This window comes from Trifolium pratense, linkage group LG2 (assembly GCF_020283565.1).
Source record: "Trifolium pratense cultivar HEN17-A07 linkage group LG2, ARS_RC_1.1, whole genome shotgun sequence".
Lineage (NCBI taxonomy): Eukaryota > Viridiplantae > Streptophyta > Magnoliopsida > Fabales > Fabaceae > Trifolium > Trifolium pratense.
Genome location: NC_060060.1, coordinates 52,317,125 through 52,341,942, shown reverse-complemented (window position 1 = coordinate 52,341,942; position 24,818 = coordinate 52,317,125). Strand labels below are relative to the sequence as shown.

Here is a 24,818-nt window from a genome sequence, read left to right as displayed (position 1 = left end):
ACTACAGCAGAGAAGACTTTCCTTATTCAGCTAACAAAACTGAAGACCCACGTTCTCAAGTTAGGACAGACAAACAGAGGGTAGCTGAACTGATCAGGCTTGAAAGGTCCTTTTCTTCATTGATAGAAGAGTTGACTTGCAAAGAGAATCTTCACAGATATCAAAATGATCTTCAGAGGTTGATGACGCTTTAGTCACTCAAGAAGTTCTGAAGACTTCATCCTCTGAAGGTTGTAACTTCCGAAGTCCAACATCTTCTGAGCGCTTGTGAACTTCTGAATTCACATCCTCTGAACTTCACTCAGAGCTTATATGATGCTTATATCTGCGCACTTAAAATAAATTTTTAGTCCTTCCAATTGTTAATTAATACTTTGTTATCATCAAAACCTTTATAGATTTAGGGGCAAACATTTTTAAATCAATTTTGTTCCAACAATCACTATTCCAAATATGTGTGGTTATATCCAATGAAACGAAAATCCGATGTTTCTCATATATTTCCAGTTTTTAAATCTCTTGTTAAAAATCAATTAAACTCAAAAATAAAGACAATTTATTCTGATAATGGAGGAGAGTACATTAAACTACGTTCATATCTCCAAGAACATGGCATTACACACCTCACCACCCCACCCTATACTCCAGAACACAATGGTCTATCTGAGCGTAAACATCGACATTTAGTCGAAACAGCTCGATGCCTACTTCACCGTGCCACACTGCCTCCCAAGTTTTGGTGCTACTCCCTCCAAACAGCAGCTTATCTCATCAATCGTCTTCCCACACCAAGTCTAAATATGCTTACGCCTCTAGAAAAACTTTTCAATCAATCCCCAAACTATACCAAACTTAAAACATTCGGTTGTCTTTGCTACCCTTGGCTTGCTCCTTATACTCAAAACAAACTTGTTCCAAAGTCCCAACCATACATCTTCGTAGGTTATTGTCCCACCCAAAGTGCTTACCTATGCTTTCATCCTATCACACATAAACTATACACCTCTCGTCATGTCCAGTTTGTAGAAACAATATTTCCTTATCCCAACCTTATCCCTTCCTCAACCAACTCCAATTCAAATACCGAAACTTCAATTGATCATCCCACCAACATCAATATTTTTCAACAAACTAACCCACAAAATCCTCCAAATATCTTGGGCCAACCAACACTTGAATCTACATCATTATCTTCATCAAATTTAAATTCAAATAATCAACCAACCATGCCTTTTTTTTACTCCTCCTTCAGCCCAACCATCCACTACATCTTTATCTCCACCAAATTCAAACTCCAACACTCCAACACCTATCTCTCTATCTCCTAACAACACGTCACAATCACAACCAACAAATAACAATAACAATACCTCTCATGTGCCCATATCACCTCCACATCACTCTCACACAAATTTGAACTCAACCAATATTCCTATCCAACCTCCCACAACTACAACTAACCCTCCAACAAATATTCCATCCATCATTGAAAAACTTGCAGCAGCAAAATCACTCCCTAATTCACTTCCTGGTTCTCATTCCATGGTTACAAGATCCAAGAAAGGAATTTTCAAACCGAAAAAGCTTTACACAGTTAGCAAGTTTCCTCTTCCAATTACAATTGAGCCGTCTTGTCCATCCAAAGCAATAAAAATTGCAGAATGGAAATCAGCAATGAGTGATGAATTTAATGCATTACTGTCCAATAGCACTTGGTCACTTGTTCCAACTCATTCATCTCAAAACGTCATTGGCTGCAAATGGGTGTTTCGAATCAAAAGAAACCCAGATGGCTCTGTTGCGCGATACAAAGCACGCCTTGTTGCTAAAGGATTTCATCAGCAACCTGGTATTGATTACACTGACACGTTCAGCCCAGTAATTAAACCACAAACAATTAAATTGGTGATATGCATTGCTTTACATTATAATTGGTCTCTCTCCCACATGGATGTCAACAATGCATTCTTAAATGGAACAATTTCCGAAACCATCTACATGTCGCAGCCATATGGTTTTGTTCATCCACAGTACCCTAATCATGTCTGCAAATTACACAAGTCCCTCTATGGACTCAAACAGGCACCTCGAGCATGGTTTCAGGCACTCCAAAAGTTTCTTCTTGACTATGGATTTCAAAATGCTAAATCTGATACATCATTGTTTGTTTATGCTCAAGCCAACATCATTGCCTATTTTCTGGTGTACGTTGATGATATTCTTCTTACAGGGAATGATCCAATTTTTCTTAGTCAATTTCAACAGGACCTATCCACCAGGTTTTCTTTGAAAAACCTTGGTACACCAAGTCACTTCTTGGGTGTAGAATTCGTGCCAACAAATAATGGCATCTTTCTATCGCAACAACACTACATTCGGGATCTACTTGAATCAACAAACATGCACGACTCAAAGCCTGTGTCCACTCCCATGTCCACTTCATGCTCTCTCGTTGCACCAACAGATGCACCAATATGCGATGTCACTGCCTACCGAAAAATAATTGGATCACTTCAATACTTATCTTTAACCAGACCTGATATCTCCTTCTCTGTAAATCGATTATCTCAGCATCTTGCAACACCAACATCACTTCACTTACAAGCAGCAAAACGTGTCCTGCGATACCTAAAGGGTACAATCACTCAAGGTCTTCACCTCACTCGTGATAAGTCCTTCAATCTTACGGCCTTTTGTGATGCTGACTGGGCTGGAGATCGTATTGACTACAAATCTACAGCTGCCTACATCATCTATTTTGGTCCCAATCCAATTTCGTGGTCTTCCAAAAAGCAACGAACCGTTGCTAAATCTTCCACCGAAGCTGAATATAGAACCATTGCATCAACCACTCAAGAAATTATTTGGCTTCAACAACTACTCACAGAGCTCCATTGTCCACTACAACAAAAGCCAACAATATACTCAGATAATCTTGGTGCTACTTATCTATGTGCGAATCCTGTTTTCCACTCAAGGATGAAGCATCTTGCTATCGACTATCATTTTGTGCGTGATCTTGTTCAAGCTGACAAATTACAAGTCCTTCACATTCCAACTGGCTCTCAGCTAGCAGACCTTTTAACAAAGCCGTTATCAAGCTCCCGACATTCATTATTGACGTCCAAGATTGGTGCCGTCGACCCCTCCACCATCTTGCGGGGGCGTGTAGAAGATAAAATTATCTAGAAGCCAATTGTTCATGCTTATCCATTAATTTGAATTTACTTTGTTTATACTGATATATAGGATCATAGCATACCTTGTTCCTAGTTTAGCTTAATTTAGTTCCTATCATTTAGCTTAATTCATGTGTATAAATGTACAGCTTGTATCTGATACAATTCAATGAAAATCTCTTTCAATTCAAACCTCTTTAAACACAACACAACTATTCGAATGTAGTGTTATCTTATGTAACTGTCAATTCTAAATCGGATGGTTTAGATTAAAAATTGTATTTTTTAGTTAAAATAATCTCCGTTTAAATTAGACGGTCTTGATCTATTACCATGACATGCTGTTACAACAGGTTATCTGAATCCCTTCTACATGTAGCAAAAATGCATGCATTATTTTGATACATTTTTTTTTCTATAACAGCAATGCTAAATAGTGCGAAGGAAGTGGGCGAAGAAAAGCAAGAATATGCAGCGTGGAATCATATAAGGAGCTTCATACTTTTATCTCCCTGTGTTGCGGAAATCATGCGATGGGTGTGTATAAATTTAACGGTGCAGATTATTCTTGCCTTTCATTTTTTTCTCCCTTTCTCGTGACAAGTATCATTATCCTTTCTATAATCACCACGTCAGTTTTTGTCTCACATATTTGTTTTTAAGGCTTTTTGCAAAATCGATTTGTTAATTAGTCTTAGCTTTTCACTGTGGCACATGTGTGTGTGTCCCAATTCATTAGATTTGAGAAGACTAGTACATATCAAATAAATACAAAATCTCGTGATCCCAAATGTAGATCTATCTAGCACATGAAATGCAGACTTAAAGGGACATAGAGATGGTGTCAAGCCCCACATTGGTCCCTGAGTTGGTTCATTACCGCCACCTCTCACATATTGAAAGAGCCAAAGATAGGTGGCCTTTGTATACATTTGGTTTCATTAGTTTTAATCAATTCATCATTAACGGATTAAGTTATCTATTAAAGTTTATTAACATTGTTTTTTTTGACAAAATTTTCTATTTTTTAGTTCTCACCATCAAATTAATCTAGTTCGGGAATCAGTTTTGACATCAAGTGATTTCAACCGATTTTCGATCATAGTTGCGGGAAATCGAGTCGTGGTATTTCCTACCAAATTCAACGTCAATCATCACTGAACCAACTATTCAAATTGAAAGAGCCAAAGATAGGTGGCCTTTGTATACATTTGGTTTCATTAGTTTTAGTCAATTTATCATTAACTATGTAGTACAATTTTAGTTGGAAAACGTTTTATATGAACATTTTTTCTTCAAAACCATGAATTATTATAATGAAGTTATCTATTAAAGTTTATTAACATTGTTTTTTGACAAAATTTTCTATTGTTTTTAGTTTTCACCATCAATTTAATCTAGTTCGACGATCAGTTCTGGTATCAAGTGGTTTTAACCTACTTTCGATCATAGTTGCGGGAAATCGAACCGTGATATTTCCTACCAAATTCAGTGTCAATCACCACTGAATTAACTATTCAAATAGTTAATATGACGACCATTACCAAAAGGGAAAAATTTTCATGTAAGTTTGTTAAATTAATTTTGTTATAGTTTCTTTTTAGACTTCAACCTTGTTGTTTATTTATAATAAAAAAGATAATAAAGCATAAAAGTATTCACCATAAAAGAAATGTCCAAGAAATTGGTTGATATCTATTTTCAGGGAATGAATTCTCTCAAGTGTGATTTACACTTGAGAGAATCCATTCCCCTATTTTTAGCATTGCACTCATGATCTTTGCAGCGCGAATAATGCAAGTCAAGATCATGTACGAAAAACGATTTGCCTCAACAGCCTAGCATCAGAACTAAAAATATTAATTAATTCCACCAATTATCCCATCCTGTTAAACGACACTGTCCTTAAAATGATTTTTTTCCTACCTACGAGAGTACATCAAAAATAAATAAAAAACCTACCTACGAGAGTCACAGGATTAATAATAGTACTTAATTTACAGTTTTACACTATACTAAAATATTTAAACAAGTATTCCATAAAAAAAAAAATTTAAACAAATAATATTGCGACAACAATTATTTTGAGACAATTTATGGACAACTTTTTTTAATATTTTAGTATACTTTTTTTTTCGTTTTCATTTTCGTGCCAAACTTACATTATCTTCTATATTTTGGTTATCCAATAAATTATCAAAAAGTTATTGTTCAAATTTTTTTTGAAGCAAACAAGAACTTTTATTAACCCAAAAAATTGTTTGTATTACGTAAAAAAAACATTAAGTCATAAGTTTCTTTCTACATAACACACCGTAATGTTTTTTTTTTCCTTTTTTTGTACTTAAGTTATAAGTTTCCACTTCAATCTTAAGGAACTATATGAGAAGGAATTCTCTCCGGTCTAATAAGAATAAATCATTTAGATTGTACCAAAAAAAAAAAAGAATAAATCATTTAGATATATTTATAGTGTTAAAAAGTCTCACATCAAATATGAAATAGTCTTGACAAGTGTTTATAAACAAGTGACAGTTCTCACTTTATAAGCCGATTTTGTAAGGTAGAGTTAGACTCAACTCTCAATGCTAAGACGTGGTATCCACGATTAAATTGTAATTGACTTAAATTAGTCCACTCAAATTGACATTCGAGAAAATCCAACTTGAGACCTTACCCAAATGTTAGTTTGTTTGAATAATGGGATTAGTTTAGAAAAAACATTATGAAATATATTATTTTTGGGTACAAACACATTATGAATTTGATTATCAAAAGAAACAATATTTTGTCAGAATTATAAATAAATTATTTAAAACAAAAGTTTTAGCTAAAAAAAAAAAAAAGAAAAAGTGAATACCTTTTTGGACTTATATACTCACTCACCGACAAAAGAATCTTCACCTTTCTATGCTTTCATTTTCAACTTTTTTTCCTTTCACCATTACCATAACTAACCACCTTGAAAATTCAGTTTCACAAACAATAACAACAATGCCATTGCCACCATCAAATTTCCCTCTCCGTTGGGAAACAACAGCACAACAATGGTGGTACGCATCACCAATCGATTTAGCAGCAGCAAACGGTCACTACGATCTCGTCATCGAACTTCTTCACCTCGACACAAATCTCCTCATCAAACTCACTTCTCTTCAACGAATTCGCCGTCTCGAATCTCTCTGGAACTCTCAGTTCTCCACCGTCGCTAAATGTCGTTCTCGCGTCGCGAAAAATCTCATGATCGAATGTGAAACGGAGAAAAAAGGTAGAAAAATTAACTCTCTAGTTAAAGCTGGTTATGGTGGATGGCTTCTTTATACTGCTGCTTCTGCTGGTGATGTTGATTTTGTTTGTGAATTGTTGAGAAGAGAATCTTCTCTTGTTTTTGGTGAAGGTGAGTATGGTGTTACTGATATTTTGTATGCTGCTGCTAGGAGTAAAAATTGTGAGGTTTTTAAGATTTTGTTTGATTGTGCAATTTTGAAAAATAGTGATGAATTGGTTTTGGATGAGGTTTTTAAGATTGATATGGTTAATAGAGGTGTTCATGCTGCTGCTAGAGGTGGTAATTGGGAGATATTGAAAGAGTTTGTTGGAAGTGATTCTGATATTTTAGCTTATAGAGATTCTTATGGATGTACTGTTTTGCATACAGCTTCTGCTACAGGACAAGTTGAGGTTAGTCTCTAAACTATCATCATCTCTCCAATTTAGTCTTTAAAGTTTAAATTATATATTAATCATAATAAGTGGTTCATAAAGTATACCAAATCTGTCAATTTAATCTGTAAAGTATATGAAAATCCTCCAATTTAGTCATTAATATCTTAATAGCAAGGACTAAATTGAGGAATTTTATATATAAGGAATAACTGATAAGGTAGCTTATATTGGATATTAGATAGCTAATAAGCTAGCTTAAGGTGGATGAATATATAACGTGGATGAATATATAACGAATAGCTTATAGTGGATAAGCTATCTGATATAATTTGTAGTGTTTGTTAAAATTAGATGTTGAACTAACATGTAAATATAAAATGACATAAAAAAGATACATTTAATTAAAAAAAATTTCAAGTAAGATGATACATGTAAATATAAAATGACATAAAAAAATGATAAGCTATAAGCTAATTGAATTAACTTATCAAAATAAGTTATAAGCTAGTAAAAATAAGCTATAGGCTCGTGAGAAAAATGTTAGCAAACAGGTCTTTTTTTTCCATATAAGCGTATAAGTTATAAGCTCACCATTTGGCATTGAAATCCAAAGCCTAAATCGATGGTTTATTTAGGTTTATTTTAATTAGCTTGTAGACAACTTGTTATAAGTACTGTTGGTTTAATATCAGGATGGTTTTTATATCATGGTTGATTGTGTAACTGTAATCACGATCAAGTGTTGTTGATGTGATCGATTGTGGTTGCATATCAACAATATAAGGTTTAACAATAAATCATGTCATAGATGCATTAAAAACCCTGATGTCGCAATCACAAATGTGGTTTTTAAAACTCTGAATGAATATCAGGTTCAAATTGAAATAAATACTATTAGTATCTATTATTCTTTGCATTATCAATATAAGGTTTAACAATAAATCATGTTCCGATAGGAACTTGTGTATTATGAGTGTATTGTGTTGTGTATAAGTCTCACATCAAGTAGTATGAGATGTTCCGTGGAGTCTTTAAGTTCCACATCAAGATTCAAGTAGTGTTAATGTGATGTTCCGCGGAGTACTTAATTATGTGACTTGGTTCTTCTCCCTTGATATTTATCTTTTAAATGAGTCTTAAATATGAGGTATTGATTACATTTTGTTTTGACAAAACCAAACATATTTTGGTCAATTCCTCCTGCATATTGTTTTTTATGTGCTAATGATTGCTTACAAAATAAATAAAAAACATAGACTACAGTTAATTAAGATTAATGTTAATTTTTTAATCCTTTAGAAGTTTAACATGTTTAAACTTGCATATATACATCCTACATTTTCACTGTACTTTATTTTGACATATATCATGATAATGATTCAGGTGGTGAGAAAGCTACTGGAATCATTTGATGTTATCAACTTAACAGATGCTCAAGGGAACACTGCATTACATGTAGCTTGTTACAGTGGTTACTTACCTGTGGTAGAGATTCTGATGCATGCTTCTCCCTCACTAGCATCGTTAACCAACCACCATGGAGATACTTTTCTTCATTTGGCAGTGGCTGGTTTCAAAAGTCCTGGTTTCTGTAGACTAGACAAGCATACCGAACTCATGAAGCAATTGGTGAGTGAAAAGATTGTGAAGACACAAGACATCATCAATGTTAAGAACAACGATGGAAGAACTGCTCTTCATGTATCAGTGATCGATAACATCCAATGTGATGTAGTGGAATTATTGATGTCTGTGCCATCAATTGATTTGAACGTTTGTGATTCTGATGGGATGACCCCTTTGGATCTTTTGAAGCAAAGATCACAATCAGCATCTTCCGATATTTTAATCAAACGGTTGATTTCTGCGGGAGGGATAAATTGTAAACTTAGTTCATATAATTCTGAATCAAGTTGCACGCCGCAGAAGATCCAAATCAGTGTAAATGGAGGTAGTCCTGGGACTTCATTTAGAATACCAGATGCAGAGATATTCTTGTACACCGGCATCGAGAATGCATCTAATGCTAATTATGATCAAACAAGTCTTGAATCATATTCATGTTCAAGTGAACTAGGTGATACTAATTTTGACGCCGTCAATTCACCATATAACAACAAGTCTCATTCTGTCAATTATACAGCAAGACGCTTAAAGTATCTTCTTAGGTGGCCTAGGAGAAAAGATACAAAAGCAACTTTCTCAGAATTGGAAGATGATGATTCTCTTGATCCTTTTAGTTCAAGTAGAAACTTGGAAGAATTTTCAATCCCATTACGGCAAAGATACTCACAACCATGCTCCCTTAGAGGACAATCTATAAGGAGTTCAACTCCAAGTCCATCCTCTAAAATGAATTTCACTGCAGGCCTCATGCAAGGAGTAATTCAGTTAAATCCACATGGTACTCTTCCTACTCATTCAACTCCTAATCTTTTTCAAGAATTATCTGTGGTTTCTCTATCTTCGATAAAAAAACAAAAGGGTCTTGATATAATGGGACCCTCTTGCTCGTATCGGTCTATAAAAGATGATGGCGCACTTCAATTGAACTACAAACAGGGTTCTTTCAATAAGAAAACATTGATGAATCGATATCTTTCTTTTGGAGCAGAAGGACTGACGATGGAAGATACAAATAGATGTGAATCAAATGGGAGTTATAAGCGTTTCAGTTCTTTAGTTGCCTAGTAAGAACATTATAATAATTATATTCTTAGCTTGTAATGACAATTTTACAAATGTTTCTTCTGTAATTTATATATGCAGTAGATGCACATAATGATAGTTGAAAAACAAGCAATATATGTTGTGATTTATAGCAAAAAATATACATTACACACACAACACAAACACTATATTAATCTTTGCTGGCTGGTTTTACGAGTTATTAGTGAGTTTTGAAACAAATGCTTCATTGGATACATGTTTTTAGAGTAAACCATGAAATTGGTCCCCGTCTCTTTAACTGGCTCTCAAATTAATTTGTTATATTAGTATCTGACTCTGTCAAATGTTTTTCAATTTGATCTCTTCGTGAACATTTGTTTCACTTAATTTCAAATAAGTGTATGTCTTCATCTACTTCCAATCAAAATAGTAACATTTTCAGTTTACCGTTAAATTAGTCTCTATTTTTATCAATTTTTTTATCAAATAGTCAATGTTAAAATTGATCGTTGGCTACGTGACACTTAAATTGTGTGATGTCATTGTCCACGTGACACCTAACACTCTGTATCAGCGCATTTAATGGTGTTAGAAAACAGATATCAACAGAGAAACCAAATTGAGAAACGTTTAGCAGGGACAAATTTAAGATATTGAAAGAGTCGATGATCTATTTGAGAGCGAGTTATTTGTACTCAAGAGACAGGGACAAATTTGAAAGTTTATTCTGTTTTTATTTGTACTCAGAGATTAAATTTGTATCTATTGTTTTTAGTACAAGAGGATTTTTTATTTATTTTTATAAAATTAAGTACAATTAACTAGATTTAATCCTCTGTTGTTTTTTCTGCTATTTTGGGAATGAGAGAGTAAAGTTGAAGTTTTTTACCAGGTAAGCACTTTGTCTTATTTTAGTAAGTACATTCAGCTGATTATTTTTTTTGACGAAACATTCAGCTGAATTTAGAATGTATGGTATTAAGTCATTTTCATAATGTCAATTCAAAGTTGAAACAAATCTTTTCTTCTATTGAAACAACTTATGAGTAACGTGTGTCCCACGTAATAGAATACACATGGGTGATGATCCGTGACAGTTCATCAAAAGAGCAATTTGTGGCTAGAACCATGTAAGACACTCTAGTAAAAAAACAGAAAAACTGTAACCTTTTTCTAATTATAGCTTCTCTTCATATGTTATTTAAATGCATGCATGCAAAATGATTATAACAATTTGTTTATGTTACCTAAGTTGGTCCACCCTAATAGTAAGTGCTTCTTGTCGTATAATTTTAAGGTGGTCGGAAAGAATTAAGACATGGGTGCCGGTGTCGAACTGGAAATGGGTAACCATGGAGAACAGAGTAATGTTGATGCCAAACAAAAGGCCCTTGAAGATTGGCTTCCTGTAACTGCTTCAAGAGAGGGCAAATGGTGGTATTCAGCGTTCCATAATCTTACAGCCATGGTTGGTGCTGGTGTTCTCAGCCTTCCATATGCTATGTCCAATATGGGCTGGTAAATATATATACACTCTAATTAATTTAATTATATATTGTAGATTATCAGCTTAACTCATTTTGTCATGTTTTAGTTTTGCGGTGACAAAAATTGATTCTACAAAGTGAGTTTAACAATAACTTTCAGTGTAAAAATCAATTCTCACGATCAAAAGCTACAAATTTCAACTTCGAGTTAGAATCAATTTTGGAGACAAAATCAAGTCTATTCGAGAGGGACCAAACATATTAAAATTAATTATGACTACTCCAAAAGTGAAACTCAACGTACACTATTAGTCTCTACTTTCTAATTGATCCCTTTTTGAAATCCATTTTTTTGTCCTCCCTCATAAATTTGTACCGTTGGTGATGTGATAAACTTTTTATTGAGGAGAGACATAAAACTTTTTCATCAAATTTTACTACGACTACGAGTCAATAAAAAACTTCTAACAATACATCATGGATTTAGATCCTCTCATGTTTGAATCTAATATGAGATGGTTGTGTCATTGACAAAATCTTTGTTTGGACATCAAGTCCGCAACACCATGTTTTTGAGGTATTGTTTGTTTTGGATCTTTGTGTGAGCCCTCACGGTTTTTCTTTTGTAAAATGCACTTTATTGAATTGAGAGTATGTGTGTGTGTTGTATATAAATTATTTTTGACCTCAACTCTCAAACAATGTGGGACTTAGAATATCGGAACAATAGCCCCCCAGTCGTGCATAAAGTGTCTCTCAGGTCGCAATTAAATTTATATTTTATGGGTGTTATTGACCTATAATTTTTTTCTAAAATTGACTTATGTGGTTAACTTAATAACCAAGTAAATTTCTGTTTTTATTGTTGTACCAAAAAATAAGTATGTTTTTATTGTGATTAAGCAAACTAAATATTATTGCAAATCAGTAACAAAGCCAATTAAAAACATGTTGTAGCAGGTCAACTAATGAGATTTACTATTGGATTGTGACCATATTAGATAAAGGGTCTCAGAGTTTATATTCTAATTCACTTTATGCAAAGTGTGTATGATTATTAATATTTACTATCAAATAACAGGGGGCCAGGAATTATCATTCTTGTCATGTCATGGGTCATCACCTTGTACACCCTATGGCAAATGGTTGAAATGCATGAAATGATTCCTGGCAAGAGACTTGATAGGTATCATGAGTTGGGTCAAGCAGCCTTTGGAGAGAAATTGGGTCTGTGGGTTGTGGTTCCACAACAAGTTGTTGTTGAAGTTGGCACATGTATTGTGTACATGGTCACTGGTGGTAAATCATTGAAGAAAGCTCATGACACTATTTGTCCTGATTGCAAAGATATCAAGACCTCATATTGGATTATTATTTTTGCTTCTTTCAACTTTGTTCTTGCTCAATGCCCCAACTTCAACTCAATTTCTGCTATATCTTTCGGTGCTGCTGCTATGTCATTGACGTAAGTAATTAACTTTCATTCATATATTTTTTTGTCAAGTAGTCTGGTGGCCAGTGGCGTCTTCGAGTTTTTGGAGGCTCTGTGTGAAATATGAAAGTTGGTCTTTAATAAAAAAAAAAACGTAACTTTTTGTTATAAAAAAACTATCATCGATTTAAATTGCAAATAACATAAAATTATAATCATTCTTGTAATTAACATAAAAAAGATTTATAGTCTAACAATAACAACAAAATACATTATAGCAATTGAAGTATAACCAAATAGACAACATTAAAGTTAAACCGGTAAAAAAAGAAAAAAAGAACGTAATTAGCAATTAAAACAATCCAAATAGGACAACACATTATCAAACCAAATAGAACAATAAACATTAAAATATTATCATGTTGAAACTTGGAATTTCCTCTCCACTTTATAGAAACAAAAGAACATCCCTATCAGTAATTAACTTTGGGAGAAAAACAATGATGAGAATTGGAATTGGGAAACACAATTAAAATAGAAAAATTGTGATTTTACATTGTAAATTTTAGAAACCCTAACTTGTAAAATTTAGTTTTTACCTTTGTTTCAACTTTAATGGAGTTTTTGAGAATAGAAGGAATGAGGTTAACCGATGTTAATGCCGCTGGTGATGGTGGCAGGTCGACGCCTAGTGGTGGTGAATTAATGGAGTTTTGGAGAAAGAATACCTAGAACGCAAACTGCAGAAAGCAAAACGCAAGATAGGCTTCTCTTATCTGCTATTTTTTTTTTCCCTTAGGAAAACGGGTTGGGCTGGGCCTTACTGCCTTACAACATTTTCTAACATAAATAATTAATTTTACACCCCCTAACTTACTAATACTACTACCCTATAATTTTTTTTTGTGGCCCTCATTTTTAAGAGACCTTGTGCCATGGCCCATGTCGCACATGGGCCTAGGCCACCCCTGCTGGTGGCTAGAATTTCACCTTTTAAGGTGAATAAGTGGGAGTATCAGGGTTCGAACCGCACTCCCTACATATTACATGCAATGTCCCTACCAACCGAGCTATGTTTACCGGGACAGTTTCATAGTTTGCTATATTTATATCACCATATTATTGTCTATTTTAATGTTATGTTTAAGCTGAAATGTTTTGAATTAATTAACCAGATACTCAACCATAGCATGGGCTGCTTCAATTAAAAAAGGGATTACCCCAGATGTGAACTATGGACCCAGGTCAACTAGCACCGCTGACAATATATTCAACTTCTTTTCTGCATTGGGAGATGTAGCATTTGCTTATGCAGGACACAATGTGGTTCTTGAAATCCAAGCAACAATGCCATCAACCCCGGAGTGTCCTTCCAAGAAACCAATGTGGAAAGGAGTTATTTTAGCTTACATAGGAGTTGCATTCTGCTATTTTCCTACTGCAATTATTGGATACTATATGTTTGGAAACACTGTTGATGATAACATCCTCATCACACTAGAACGCCCTGCTTGGCTCATTGCTGCTGCTAATTTATTTGTTGTTATCCATGTTATTGGAGGTTATCAGGTAAGTCAATTTTGTGGTTACTATGTTATATTTAATGCTTGAATATAAATTTTTTCCTTATTTTTGCTCCTCTTTTTAAAACCCATTTTTTTAACTACAAAGTGGTGATGTGACAAGTTTTTTGTTGACATGACATGAAATTTAACTCCACATCGACCGCAAGTTTTATACCACAAAGATGGGACTAATTTGTGAGCAAATGAAAATAATTGGATTAAAACTGAAAGTCTATATTTAATCTACTTAATATTATTTTTTAATAAAGTAATTTACTCAATATATATCCTCATTGCCTCGTTTTTTATTCTGATTAACGGTTTGTGTAAACAACAGGTATTTGCAATGCCCGTGTTTGACATGATTGAAACCGTCATGGTTAAGAAGTTAGACTTTGCACCTACTTTTGCACTCCGATTTTCAGTTCGTACTCTATATGTTGGTATGTCATATATGTTACTTGACACTATTAATGCCAGCTTCATCCATTTGTTTTTGGTTAACTTTTTATTTAATCCTATTTTGCAGCAATAACGATGTTCATTGGCATATGCATCCCATTCTTTGGTGCTCTTCTTGGATTTCTCGGAGGATTTGCCTTTGCCCCAACAACTTATTTCGTAAGTAGAACAATTCTTTTGTACTTGCTCAATTTTTAGAGAACGTTTTAAATTAAAGATCAATGATCAAATGTATTATATGCAACCAGAGTATTGACCTATTTTGTGTTGTTTTATCAATCATTCTTGCAGCTACCTTGTATCATTTGGCTTAGACTCAAGAAACCTGAGAAATTTGGCTTCTCTTGGACTGTTAATTGGGTATGTTAGTTACTAACATTTAATAAAGTGTATCATATTTGGTCAAAAAATGATACAGTCATGCAATCATTAAGTTTTAGGCCGTCCGATCTTAATCGGACGGTCTAGATGTCATCTAAAAAATTTCTATTAAACAAAAAATGAAAAACTGTCTTAAGATCTAAACCGTTTGATCTTAATCAGACGGTTCAGAATCGTTGACCGCATGTAATGCTTTAATTGATTTTGTTCTTTGTAATATACATTTCAGATATGCATTGGTATTGGGGTCTTATTAATGACACTATCCCCAATTGGTGCTTTGAGGAATATCATCGTACAAGCCAAGGACTACAAGTTCTTCTCATAAATTATGGAAACAAACATTGATTTATGTGGCTCACTTAAAAGTTGATGAAATAAAGAAAAAAGAAACTGAGTGAGTACTAAGAGGAGAACTCACTGTACATGCACAAATCTCTAATGGTAATGCATGCCCAGCCTAACACAAAGTTATCTCTATGTTTATTATAGTGATGCAACTGCAACTTACAAGGTTACAAAAATTATAGCATACTCTCTACACAGAGTTTTATTGTGGGTGTGATTGATATACATGCTGGTGCTAGAACAGTTCAGTTGTAACTTGTAACATGTCGTGCATATGATATTGTTCGAAAGTCAATGTTGTCTAAGTAAAATAATGCACGTTCTCTAATCTCTACAAGAGCCTTCGTACCATGTTTTTATATTTTTATATGTAGAAGAAGTGACTAACACTACTGAAATTCATATACATTTGCGAGATTTTGGGTTTGAATTTGAATGAAAAGATAGGTCAATACGGATGTACCGTATATTTTTAATTCAATGTTAAACATGCAACTGTCATAAAATATTTAGGTGTGATTGTTCATCCAACCCTCTACAATGCAACATCTAATCCAAAGCAAACATGTATTTCGACATATTTAAACATATAATAAGGAGGGAGATGAACGATTATCAGATATTTATTAAATTTTAGTCTAGGCCTAAATGAGATGTTATGTGACAATTCATTTATAAGACTTATTCATTTAATAATAAAATAAATTTTTGCATAATAAAAGACTTTATCTCACTTGTTTACATTTGACAAAACTTATTTTTATACATGACTCATTCTAAAACGGCTCTAAATGGCCACGACTTAGAGAGCGGTGAATAAGTCAAGTTACTCTTTTCAAAGTTTAAAATATTTTTGAAAGATAGAGTTACAGAGCGGAAGCGGCACTAGATCAATGTCTAATCCCGAACGTATTGGTAAAGAGAGACAATGCAGATAAATCTAATAACGCGAAAATCTGATGGTGATGAGAATACTAAAGAGCACAATTGATTAATTTGGAGACAAATTAATCAATTAACCCACTTGGGTTGGTGCATTGGTATTAGCTTGGGGCCTGAGAGTGTGCTCCTGAGGTCTGAGGTTCGATTCTCTCTAGCGCCAATTTAGGTGGGCTAATTTAGATTCTTCAAAAAAAAAAATTAATCAATTGAACAATCAATGATTTTAATTGAATTAACCAAGTTGCGGATAAACTAGTTTTCAACTTAAGCGAAGAGTGAAAACTAGGTTGGTAATATTATCGAATACCTGTGTTCAATAGTTGTGAGTTTTTCAAAACAATTTCCACACAAAGGTATTTTCACAAACACTTGTGTGCAACAAATCACACACCTATGAATACTAATTGTTTGATACAATTCCAACACAAATAATAAACAACAAATATAATGCGATGAAGGAAATAAAGAGACACAAGCGATTGATTAGAGAGTTCCCGGATTTCCTTCGTCCTCGCTATGGTTTGGTACGTCTCCCCCCAATTCCCGAAAATGGAATTGAGAAATTTATTTCTCAAAAGGATTGCTTGATACAAACTCTACACGGAAAGTAAGAGAACGATACACAACAATATCCTAGCCACGCTTCTATTGATGTCGAAAATCTTCCCTTTCCAATGATCTTCAACAAGATCCAATTCCAATCACCGTTCTTCAATTTCTAACAATCCTTTGATTGTGATCTTCAATTCCCTACAAAGAACAACTCATCAATCCTCGACCTTGGACAATTCCTTCGAACCTTTGATTGAAATCCACAATTCAATCCTCGATTGAATTTCCGTTGCTTTGCTCTCCCTTGACGTTGTTCTTCAAACCGTAATCAAACCCGATGATCAAGCCCTCTTGATCCTTGTAAGTTATCTTCAACTCTCTTAATAAATCACCATTGATGAACATTGAAGAAGATGAATGATTCTTGGTTTGTTGTGCTCACACAATGACTCACTCAAAGAACACTCTTGAAAGACTCACTAAGCTCTCTCTAGATTACACTTAACATGAACTTTTTTTTTTTCCTTGAAGTTTTCTGCAAATTTATTGAACAAGCTCGGCATTTTATGGTCTAGTTTAATTGGAGACAATGAACATTTTTGGAGGATTGAGTGGTGACCTCATGGAACCTGCTCCTTCCCTAAGTTCGGCCAAAAGGAATACTTCTGGCTATTAGTCAACCTTTGGGAAAATATGGATCTATTTGATATACTTGGGAAAGAAGGTACTGTCCGAGTTCCTTATCAAACACCAGGTATAACTTACGATCAAAAGGACATAATAGCAACCATAAAGAACATCAATCAAGAATCGAACCCGCTCATTTTAACCCTGAACCCTAAACCTAATATTTTTCCCGCTCATTTTAACCCTAATTTAATTTGACCTTTAAAAATTATTTCATGCATTTACCACTGGACTACATCAATCAATCTGATATAATTTGGTAGCTCACATGTAATAAATATAAAATCAATGCTTAATTTTGTTTAAATAGAAATCAACCCACTTTTTTTATACAACTCTAATTTTTTTATGTAATACACATTCAATTTATTTTTATACAAATCTTTTTTTTAAAATAGAAATCAATTAATTTCTTTCCTCTCATTTTTTCTCCCATTTTTTACATTAATTAATTTTCCATTAGATTTTTGCAATATTAAATTCCAAATTAATTTAAATAAGATGTGTTATAGATTTGCATTTGAGTTATATATATTAATGTCTTCCATTCATTTTATTCATCGTAATCATCTCAAGTTCAAGTATTTCTAGTCATACACTTTATTTTTATTGCAAATTTTGATCATGTCTCACAATTTAATTGAAACAAGTCTTGATATTCATTGTTTGAGAGGTGCATTGTTGTCATCCTTTATTTCTTATATATTTTTTTTTTCTTATTCACTTCATTTAGTAAGGGTCTGTTTGGTTCGGGGGTTTTGGAGGGGAGGTGAGGGGAGGGGAGGTAATATTTTAATTTTTTGTGTGTTTGGTTCAATTTTTAGGAGGGGATATGAGGGGAGGGGAGGTGAGCAGAATCCCACCTAAACTCAATTTTTGCTTCCCCCCAAATTGGGGGGATTTGGAGGGGAGGGGAGGGAAGCTTTTTTAAAGTTTATTAAACTGACAAAATTATCCTCAATATATTTTAGAAATCCAATATTATCCTTATTACCATTTTTATTATTAGGTCTTTGTTGTCTGTACTATGTATTGCCTATACTCCTTGTCTACCTCTGTTTGTACGTGTGGTGCTGTTGCTACTCATCAAGTATGTATCTGTTTGTTTTTTATAATCACTTGCATTTATCTATATATATATATATAAATCCTAAATAGTTCTCCTACTAATCATCTCATCCCTAATCCACGTCAGCCACTTACATCCAATTAAATCACTTTACACTGCCACATCACTTCTACTTGCATCATTTTTATCTCTATTTAGGTTTCACATGCCTCATTTATATACTACTTTATCACTTCCACTTACATCATTTTTATCTCCATATACTTTTCATATCCCTCATTTATATAGATATATTACACAAAACATACAAAATTAAAGTGAAAATTGAAAAGACTAAGGAAGTTACAACTCACACCAATACCCCATTATGAATACATTTATATAGTTTTATAGCATATTGGCTTTTCATTTATATTTTCCTATAATCATCCATCTATAAATATGTGACTTCTCCAACCAATTGTGTGACTTAGATTTTGTCATATTTCTTTTCATCTAATCTTTTGCATGTTTTAAAATTGACTCATATACCGTACAAATTGCTCTTGCAAAATAAACATTGAAAGGTTCATTGGTATTTACCGTAGGTTTCTATTTTTTTTACTTTGACATAATTAAGTTATATTTGTTTCAAACTTTTATTATGGGCAGTATCAGGAGCTTAGGTAAGTGGTTGAATTGTGCAAAAGCAACGTTCAGACTAATATTGTTGACTAAGGCGTTGAGCATGAAATCGGATGCTGATCAAATTTGTATTTGGGGTCTAGATTTTTTTAATTTAGTATGGGGTGCTGATTCACAATCATTGTTTGTAGTTTTGTATTCAACCCTTATAGGGTGTTCTTTATTGCAAAAAATTTCTTTTATTCTCTTTGTACCAAAAAAATAAACTTTTATTCTCCAAAAAAGAAACTATTATTTGGTTTACATGCCTTAATCAGATCTTCGGTACTTTTCTTTGCTTTTACATGCCTTAATAATCCGATTAATATTAATATCTTTCAAAATTGCTTTTGTAGATTAAGTTACAATTTTTGTTTTTTCAAGATACAAAATTATAGTTATAGGTGTTTTGCTTTAGGTAGCTTATGAATCAGTTGACAATAATTTTTTTTTGTTCCACAATTGACATTGATTTTTCTATTAGACTTTTTTTTACAGTTTTCTCGACTAAAATATATTAATTGTGACTTTTTTTCAGGTTTTTTTGAAGGATTAATTGTGACTTTTTAGTATATTCACAACTCTACAATTTAATAGATAATAATAAATAAATATACGTTCCTTAAAAAAAAATATTCTTTGTAGATTTTATATAGATGCACGGGACCGGAAGTAATATTGATGATAATTAAGGTTTGTATTTTTAAATTATCATTTGATATTTATATTATATTCAGATAAATTTTATTGATACTATTATTTTGAAGATAGTTATTGCTTCAATTTTAAATTTACTAACTATACAAATAATTTTTTGCATTATAATATAAAAGAATGCATAAGACCCGTGCATCGCACAGGTAAATGTCTAATATATATGTATATATGTATCATGTTTTCCTGCACATACATATATAATGTTTTTCTGTGTTATTGTTTTTCGTGTACATACATATATATGATGTTTTCCTGTACATACATATTACTCAAATTTGCGTTTATATATATATATATATATATATATAGGGGAGGGATCAAATTACACCGGTGTAATATTTGAGTAATGTTACACCGCTCAATAACGCTTTAACGAATTCAAATTTTATAAAATCCACCGTTGGATTGAAAGCTTATATCGTATAGATCATCCATGTTGAATTTTAGAAAAATCTAAAATCGTTTGATATGTTATTGAGACCGATGAAGATTAATGGTTTATGCGTTTTTATTGAATACCATTAATCTTGATCTATCTCAAAAACATATCAAACGATTTATGATTTTTATACAATTCAACATATATGATCTATACGATATAAGCTTTCAATCCAACGGTGGATTTTGTAAAATTTGAATTCGTTAAAGCATTATTAAGCGGTGTAACATTACTCAAATGTTACACCGGTGTAATTTGATCCCTCCCCATATATATATATATATATATATATATATATATATGTGTGTGTGTGTGTGTGTGTCTGTATTGTTTTGCTCCTTTTTGAGAAAAAGATATATACATATGTCAATTTGTGTATATGAACATTTATATGTAGTTTACATGTTAATTTTTTTATAGGAGTATTGATAGTTTGTTAAACTATTATATGTGAAATTTATTTTTTAAAAAATATTTTATTGAATTAGATGGATCATTAAGAACGAGAAATTGCTATTAATAGATGATTTGATTTGCGCCGAAGAGTTGTAGCTCAACTTATGTGTGCAATTGTTTATTGTTATGTTCGGATGTCTCGTAAGAGAAAATTAAGTTATAGTATGAGCTCTGAGAGAGAAAGGGTGCGTGAAGAAATAATGTATCGAATTAGTAACTGTGAAACTAGTAGAAATCTATTGAGAATGAGCCCTCAAACTTTTTTAAGGCTATGTGATATGTTAGAAAGAGAGGGGAGTTTACATGCTATGTGATATTTTGAACATTTACGAATATTTTGGAGGTTGTACGATGTACTTTGTTTGAATATTTTCTTCGGTGTTTTATTGAATCAAAGTTTTGGTTTTAATGTCTATGTAGTGAATTTCTTGGTGTGATAGTGAATTTCGTGTATGTGATTTATTTTTCTTTGACAAATACACCAATAATATATTTTTTTGTCACATTTTTTTTTATTTTTTATTTTCGCCACAAGTATCCGGCGCACTGTTACTCCAATTTTTCATAAACTTTTTAAGGCGAACGAGTGCTAATGTGCACAAGTCTACTAGGTCTTGTACCATGCAAGACTATTCTTAATAGTTGGATCAAAACATTCAACTATACACTTTCCACACCAAATCTATTTCTCCATCATTAAGCTATCTACAACCAAGCCGACAAAAGTGGAGTCTTGACGGTATGGAAGAGCTCCGCGGCGGATCTAAGCTGCTTGGCGGAGCATCTCCGGCGTGAGGTACAAGTTGGGTTGAATCGTTTCCCTTTTGACAATAGATTGACTCACCTTCTCCGTCTTTTCTCACCCCCTCCCAGATCAATCGGTCTCTTTTTTCACTCTCTCCCAGATCAATCAATTCATCCCAAAATCGGTGTTGCTCGATCTACTCATGTTTGTGTTGGAATTTCTTTTGGGGTTTTGTATGTGCTTTTTGAGTTTGGGTTGTTAAACACCATCTCTTCCTTTTATTTCACTGTAATTGAAGAAAGTTAATAGAAATCGCAAAGCAATTACAAAGAAATTAAATCCAAATAGTTTCTTCTTCATTTTTCTAGTGGTTGTGGTGATCTCATTTTGGGTTTTTTGGAGGGCGGATTTTAGCATGGGAGAGTGAAACATGTCTCCTACTAGTGGGAAACCAAGTTTTAACCGTGTGATGGGTTGAAAAACAGTTAAACGGTTGCGATGAAGTATAGAGAACCTGTTGCTACAGTATATTGTTGAGGCAAAATCCACTCTTGATGTTTTAAAGATTACAAATATCTTTAATTATATTTTAAATGATTCTGATCATTTTGTTATCTAACAAGTGCTTTTGAGTGACATAAGTTTAAACAGATTCTAACAATCCACTTGCAAAGTAAAAATCCTGCAAAGCTGTTTTAAGACCATTCTGAGAACATTCTTAACAGACAGACTGCAGTTTTGGTTATAAGCACGTTTTGGAAATAAGTGCTTTCTGGTTTTTCAAGTCAACTAAGAACAAAACAAATAAGCACTTTACAATTGATTTTTGGACCAAATCACTACAAGAAATAATCTCTTTTGGGATCAACAACATTTGATGGAAATTAAGCATATGCTTTCCTAGTCATGTGATGAATCATAAACATTGATCTCTCATGATCTTTTATGGTATTGATCATCCAATGAAAACACCTGATCACATATCCTAGACCAATCAGAATGTAACAACACATTTTTAAGTATGAGTTGTGATGTACTTGCAAAAGGACCATTTTGGGAACATTCTTCAATGGTGGTGTCATAGAAGTACTTTTTGTCTCATATGCTCTTGTACTATTCCAGCTGGTTTTATTCTCAAGCTAAGGCTACTACTGATCAGCCCTTAGAGCTATTGTACAGCTGCATGCCACAAGAAAGGAAGGATGAAGGTTTATCTCATTTGCTGGTGCAGTCAAGACTAATGCAAGACTGATTCTGCACACAGTTTTTCAAAACCATTTCCAACTGTCATGAGTCCTTTTCTGAGCATCCAAACGGCTATATCTGATACATGACAGTGGAAGGAAGTAAGAAACAATCATATGTACTTGGTAACAGCTCACACATATTTGGATCTTATGGATCAAAGCCAAATGGAAATCAAGACTGTTCCAAGACTGAACAGAGAATCTGCAAATTATGCAGAAGTTGTCTGCTGCATGTAGAGCACTGAGTAACAGCTCTATTTTGCCCTCTAACTGATATACTTGAAGGCCAAGCTTCAATCTCAAGCAAGCATCTATAAAAGGCAATCAAGTCCAAGGGAAAGAGCAAGAGTTTTCAAGCAATTCAAGTGATATAAAACACATTCAATCTCTTTAGCTCAAAGCCTTTTTAAGTCACTCTTTTGTATCATAATCTGAGCATCAATCTCTTAGAGTGCTTTCATCTAAGCTTCTCTTTTGTATTGAGTCTGAAAATAGCTTAGAACCAAATCATTCACATTGTAATTGCTCAAGTCAATACGTGACTATTGATTGAGTGTTGTTTTGTCAAGGTGACTAGGAAAGTTCAAAGCTCTAGGAGCTTTGTTAAGTTGTTGATCTTAGGTCAAGATCAAGGTGAATTTGTAAGCTTTGGATCTGTAACCTTTAAGTGATTCTAGTGGACAAACTCACAGGTGGTGGGGACTGGACGTAACCCAAAGATTAGGGGTGAACCAGGATAACTCTTTGTGTTTATCTTCTTTCCCTTAACTTTTATTTTCTGCATTTGTTTTTACACCAGCACAGATCATTCTTAGAACGATCTCACTGAGCACAAAATTAATTTTATCACTAACCATTTATTTTGTGACTCGAGTTTAAATTTTAAAAGGGTCACAATTCAAACCCCCCCTTTCTTGTGAAAAACTTTGCTACTTCATATATTAGCAGGTTTTCAATGTTTAATAACTTCGATAAAAAAAATAAGGAAAATATCTTCCAGAAAAATAAAAAGAAAAATATATAAAACTTCACATTCTCTCTATCATAAATGTGTCTTTTCTACCTTTGGAGCTTTTATTCTCACTTGGCTCCTCCTCCTCCACCACCACCGTCTCTTCTTCTACCTTCAATTTTTTCTCTTCCAGCTTCAACCCATCTTCATCTCCCTCACAACAACATCATCACCTTAAAACTTAAATCCAGAAAAACTCATTCCAAATAAAAGTATCCAAACAAGATCGAGAGAGATAGAAAGGAGAATGAAAACAATCAGATCTGGAAAAAAACAACTATTGAAAAACCCATTTCAAATCTGCATTTTTTCTTTATTCTTCACTGTTCTTAATCATTCCACGCTTCAGAAATCAACATCCCTTTGCCGCACCTTTCATCTTCATCATCAAACTCATCATTAAATGAAATCAAAATCCAAAAAAATACAACTATTTTCTAGAAAAGGTAACAAAATCATTTTCCAAATCATTTTCCAAATCATTATCCTAAAAAAAAGATAACAATAATTTTTCAGAAAAATAAATGACGGTAACAATGGGTGTTTGTGTTTCTTCAATTTTCAAGTTTTCTTCTTACAATAATAATAATAAGGTTGTAACAGTAACGGTAGTATTGCAGACGAAGTTATAAATTTCTGGACTTGAATGATGAAGTTATGAATGATGAAGGTATGGAGGAAGAAGATAATGAAATAGAAATAAAAATTAATTGGTGATGATGCACTAATTCGGTGAACATGCAAAATCTGATGGTTTTTGGATTTGTGTTTAAAACCGTTAAACTAGTGTTTAGGAAGAATTTGGAATTTTTCTGGATGGTTTTAAGTTTCCGTCGCGGTGGTGCCACCGCCAATATCTGGCTCGGCTTGCGGGATTCTGGGCACGGATGAAGTTCCCGGCAGAACTCATAGTGTTCTTGAGAAAGAAAGTATTGAATATAAGATAACATTTCTAGAATATTTGTAAATAATAATTTTAACTTTAATAAATTATGTTTTTTATTTAAAAAAATATATAAATAAATAATATTATTTTTAATGACCGACTCCACTTGCTATAACAGGTATTTTAGCTCTCCCACTTGTAGGAGATATGTTT

General features: G+C 33.2%; 2 protein-coding genes across 2 annotated transcripts; both read left to right on the top strand.

The window, feature by feature from the left end:
• Positions 1–6,087: 6,087 nt before the first annotated feature.
• On the top strand, positions 6,088–9,648 carry LOC123909679 (serine/threonine-protein phosphatase 6 regulatory ankyrin repeat subunit B-like). The gene is made up of 2 exons (XM_045960553.1): positions 6,088–6,860; positions 8,229–9,648. Exons 1-2 carry the CDS (start codon positions 6,090–6,092, stop codon positions 9,534–9,536), a joined length of 2,079 nt encoding a protein of 692 aa, XP_045816509.1. The 5' UTR covers positions 6,088–6,089; the 3' UTR covers positions 9,537–9,648.
• A 1,088-nt stretch (positions 9,649–10,736) lies between these two features.
• LOC123909678 (lysine histidine transporter 2-like) lies at positions 10,737–15,533 on the top strand. The gene is made up of 7 exons (XM_045960552.1): positions 10,737–11,033; positions 12,084–12,467; positions 13,610–14,003; positions 14,337–14,442; positions 14,529–14,620; positions 14,753–14,821; positions 15,072–15,533. Exons 1-7 carry the CDS (start codon positions 10,834–10,836, stop codon positions 15,168–15,170), a joined length of 1,344 nt encoding a protein of 447 aa, XP_045816508.1. The 5' UTR covers positions 10,737–10,833; the 3' UTR covers positions 15,171–15,533.
• Positions 15,534–24,818: the final 9,285 nt, after the last annotated feature.

Bases quoted from the DNA above. Each gene is read 5' to 3' on its own strand.
- LOC123909678 (XM_045960552.1), top strand. From the start codon at position 10,834: ATGGGTGCCGGTGTCGAACTGGAAATGGGTAACCATGGAGAACAGAGT. The intron at 14,004-14,336 runs GTAAGTCAATTT...TGTAAACAACAG, and splicing joins ATGTTATTGGAGGTTATCAG to GTATTTGCAATGCCCGTGTT. The intron at 14,621-14,752 runs GTAAGTAGAACA...TCATTCTTGCAG, and splicing joins TTGCCCCAACAACTTATTTC to CTACCTTGTATCATTTGGCT.
- LOC123909679 (XM_045960553.1), top strand. From the start codon at position 6,090: ATGCTTTCATTTTCAACTTTTTTTCCTTTCACCATTACCATAACTAAC. The intron at 6,861-8,228 runs GTTAGTCTCTAA...ATAATGATTCAG, and splicing joins CTGCTACAGGACAAGTTGAG to GTGGTGAGAAAGCTACTGGA.